This window comes from Mugil cephalus, chromosome 19, assembly GCF_022458985.1.
Source record: "Mugil cephalus isolate CIBA_MC_2020 chromosome 19, CIBA_Mcephalus_1.1, whole genome shotgun sequence".
Taxonomy (NCBI): domain Eukaryota; kingdom Metazoa; phylum Chordata; class Actinopteri; order Mugiliformes; family Mugilidae; genus Mugil; species Mugil cephalus.
Window position 1 is genome coordinate 1,150,264 of NC_061788.1, and position 4,022 is coordinate 1,154,285.

At 39.3% G+C, this 4,022-nt stretch overlaps 1 protein-coding gene across 2 annotated transcripts in view; it reads left to right on the top strand.

Annotated features, from left to right (window-relative positions):
- The window catches only part of LOC124996198 (multidrug resistance-associated protein 1-like), a 20,753-nt gene extending 17,412 nt beyond the window's left edge, over positions 1 to 3,341 (top strand). For both annotated transcript variants that reach the window (XM_047568987.1, XM_047568988.1), the window contains exons 26-30: positions 1 to 62; positions 260 to 418; positions 620 to 786; positions 1,816 to 2,010; positions 2,800 to 3,341. The exon at positions 1 to 62 is cut by the window's left edge and continues 85 nt beyond it. In XM_047568987.1, the coding sequence (XP_047424943.1) occupies positions 1 to 62; positions 260 to 418; positions 620 to 786; positions 1,816 to 2,010; positions 2,800 to 2,908 (692 nt within the window). In that variant the 3' untranslated portion in view covers positions 2,909 to 3,341. The remainder of the gene's footprint in view (positions 63 to 259; positions 419 to 619; positions 787 to 1,815; positions 2,011 to 2,799) is intronic.
- Positions 3,342 to 4,022: the final 681 nt, after the last annotated feature.

The following is a 4,022-nucleotide window of genomic DNA, read 5'->3' on the forward strand; positions in this document are numbered from 1 at the left end:
ATCGTAAAGGTCTTGACTGGGCTTTAAAGGACATCTCCATCAACATTAATGACAGAGAAAAGGTTGGCACTGATAAGTCAGAACAAATAATATTCATCATGAGGCAACAGAAATATTTCAGTCACGATTAGCAGATTAAAAGTGTTTTTGTTTATCTTTTACCATCATTGACACATTTACCGTTTTTGTAAAATCTATTCAGATTATTTGAGTGTGTACTGATAAAGTAAATAAAGTAATAAAGTTTAATCATTATCAGGTTGGGATTGTTGGAAGAACGGGAGCTGGAAAGTCATCACTTGCTTTGGGACTCTTCAGGATTCTGGAAGCAGGGAAGGGACGAATCTTAATTGATGGGATCAACATTGCTCACATTGGACTTCGTGATCTCAGATCTCAAATCACCATCATTCCTCAGGTTAGCACCACAAATACTACAGTACATGAACTCATTGTTATGGTTCTGTGTATGGACACAAGGAGGTTTTGGACGTGATTCCACCACATGATCCAACGTATTGATTAAATTCGGTGTACTATGGCTGTAGAACAAACGTGCAGGATAGGTGAGGCACTGTTGTTTGAACATTCCTTGTTTGTTGTTTTTTTTCATTTCTAGGACCCTGTGGTCTTTTCTGGCTCCCTGAGGATGAATCTGGACCCCTTTGAAACTTGTTCAGATGATGATTTGTGGAAAGCTCTGGAACTGGCTCACCTGAGTGACTTTGTATCAACCCTGCCACAAAAACTGAACTATCCATGCTGTGAAGGAGGAGAAAACCTCAGGTAGACCTCATATCCTCCCCTGACATATGTGGTGGGAAGGTAAAGGTAGATTCAGAGGCACTGGGAAGTGAAAACAATAATTAAATAAAATTTAATTTAATCTGTGGTGTGAAATAAAATGCCCTCATAACATTAATTTCCTTGGTAGTCTGACCAACTGCCATTAATGTTGTTAACCTAATTACGGCATCTCACCGTTAGATTCAACGTTATCTTCTAAAGTAAAGGACTTTTACCGAGGTTAAAGCACCAAAGGAGAGTTGACTCTGGATTTTGGATGTGAAAGCAGCATATATCTACCAGTTGGGGTCTGAGGTGCAATAAATATTACAAGTTCTGTGTAAGTACGTGTCTATGCAGTTCTACTCTGTGCAACTGGCTTAAACCTGCTTAGAAAAAAATTAAAATTATTAGACATATTTAAACTTGAAAAAAGAACAAAAAAAACAAGAGTAACGCAATAGTTACTTTCCCTGGTAACTAGTTACTTTTATAGCAGAGTAAATCAGTTACTAACTCAGTTAGTTTTGGGAGAAGTAACTAGTAAATATAACTAGAAAATTCTATCTGGGAAATTTTGAAGGGGCTACGGGGGGCTAATATCTCTGTCAACATGGCAGTTAGCACAGCCTACATTTAGCACGATTAGCTTACGGTCAGCACAGTTCACACACTCTCTCACTCTAAGTAGCAACATTCCACACTCTAAAACGAGATTTTTGGAAAAAGATCATGGTCTTACGACTTACGTCGCGAAAAATCCATATTTCATCACTCTTCGAGCTGTAGGACGAGTTAAGGGATGAAAAAGGGAGGAAATGAAAAGAAATAAGAAGGAACACGTGGGATAACAATAGGGCCTCGGGTGTTGCTCTGTTGTCCTAACAAACAACTTTTTAAAAGTAACGTACCCAACACTGCTATTTAGTCATTGACTGAAGGATAAATCCACTTCTCAGAGAAAATAACTGAAGGATTGTTCTTAAAAAATGCTTTTGGACATGACAGCTCTTATCGCTATATCTGCAGCCTTGGCCAGCGGCAGCTGCTGTGTTTGGCCAGAGCTCTGCTAAGGAAGACCAAGATCCTGGTCCTGGATGAAGCCACAGCATCTGTGGACCTGAGAACAGATCAGTTAATCCAATCCACCATTCGTAGTCAATTTGATGACTGTACAGTCCTGACCATTGCTCACCGCCTGAACACCATCATGGACTACACAAGGTACCATCAAACTTATTAGTTTTTGTGCCAGTAGTGACATTACAGGTTTTAATTTTTATTTACGGGTTTTGTGCGCAGAACATCGAGCCGAAGACTGAAGCTTTGTTAGTTAATATCCAACAGTTTACAGAGCCATCAGTAAATATGTCCAATAACTATTCACACCAGCTGCCTGTAGTTAGTCTTCTGTTGTTATCACTGCTGTCATTCCACTGCAGCAGACAGCTTCAGGCATGGGTGCTATTGTTGAAATTGATCAGGGACATGGTAGGAATCAGGTCTTTGAGTGTCCATGACCTACAGATGGACTCACATCACAGACAAAGCAGCAAACTTGTAGATAGTGGCTAATGAGTAAATAATACAATGTGTAGGTCTGTTTTGTGCTTCACATTGTTCCTCCCTTCCTCAGACTGACTGTACTTTCCCAAACGACTACAACCGGACATGTAATATATATATCAATAGACTTAAAGGTTAAACCAGCATCTGAACTATGTGTATTCACTATGTGAATATTTTTTTATTAGAATGATCTTTTACAACTTATCTAACCAAACTTATAATTTAAAATCTATTCTGAGATATTGAGCATTAAGATGCTGTAAACATAAAAGTAGCCTGCAGGGGATGCAGTGTACTAAAGAGAAAATGTTGGGTATGATATTCATGTTTGATATGAAGGATTGTATATTTGCCTTTGTGACAATTAGTCTTCTCTTTCTTTTATATCTGAATTGTGTGTGTCTTGTAGGTTTTCTTGATTTTCTTGTGTTTTTCTGTCCTCAGGGTCATTGTGATGGACCAAGGCTGTATCGTAGAGATGGATGCCCCCTTTAAGCTCATGCACATGCAGGGTCACTTCTATCAAATGTGTGTTGAGGCTGGTTTGATCTGACATATTTGAAATAACAGTTGAGTGATGTTGGTGAGATGTAGAGATAATGGTAGTTTATAAAATGTTATCTTTGTATTTGTATTAACAACACACAAGCAATGTATATTTGTGTAAATGTCTTGTTTGAGAAGGTTGAGTTAAAATATTTATGTATCTTTATTAAAGACAGTTGAATAACAACCATGAGTAGCCATGAACATATTGAATTATACTTTCAACCTGTGATCTACACGATTAGCAGTGAATTTAGTATTAAACATCGCATGGTTTACCATAAATAATGTTGTAAATTATACTCTGGGGGTTAGGGTGGAGGAAATTGACACACCCATTTTCAAAACCAAGGACCTCTTTCAGGATCAAAGTTCTGTCATGTCTAGACAAAACTTGGATTGTTATTGTCGATGCAGAAAATAAAAAAGCTTAATTGGTGGCTCTGTTGTCTTTTGGGGGCAAATTTAAAAGTATCTAGCACATTTAGAACGCCTTCAACCCTAGAAGTGTTTCTTAGAAGTTTCTGGTCATTAAATTAATTTGCAATGGTCCACCATCATCATTGTTTAATTGTAATTTAATACCTCCTCATATTCAAGCCCTTGGGGAATTTGCTGCCTAATCATCTAATTCATTTGTTCTGTCCTGCACCTGACTGCATCCGACCATCGTGGATCACTCTCAAGGCCTATAATCCTAAAGTTTTCCAGGCTGTGGTCCTCAAAATGCTGTACCAGGTGCAGGATAAGGAGCATATGTCTCCCCCTATCCTGGACCCTGGTCCTGGTTCCGGTTGGGGCGGGATCCAGAACCCCTTTCTGTACCATCTAGAGGAATGACCTGGTCTGTCTCAGCACCCGGGATAGAACCTGAGTGGCCTTGTCCCTGTCCACCGTACGTGTACAAATCTGCTGGAACCTCAGAAGTTGGGAGAGAACTATCCGCTTGAACCTGTGATTTGGATGGAAGCTACCTCAATGTAGAAGTGCATGTGAATCCGTGGGTTTGAAGAAGACTGGCGAATTCAGACGTCCCATCTCCCCAAAGCTGGTCTCTTTGAAGACAGTTGTGTCCAAATAATCAACCTCATTCTTGTACAATGTTGGTTGAACTTTGAGGG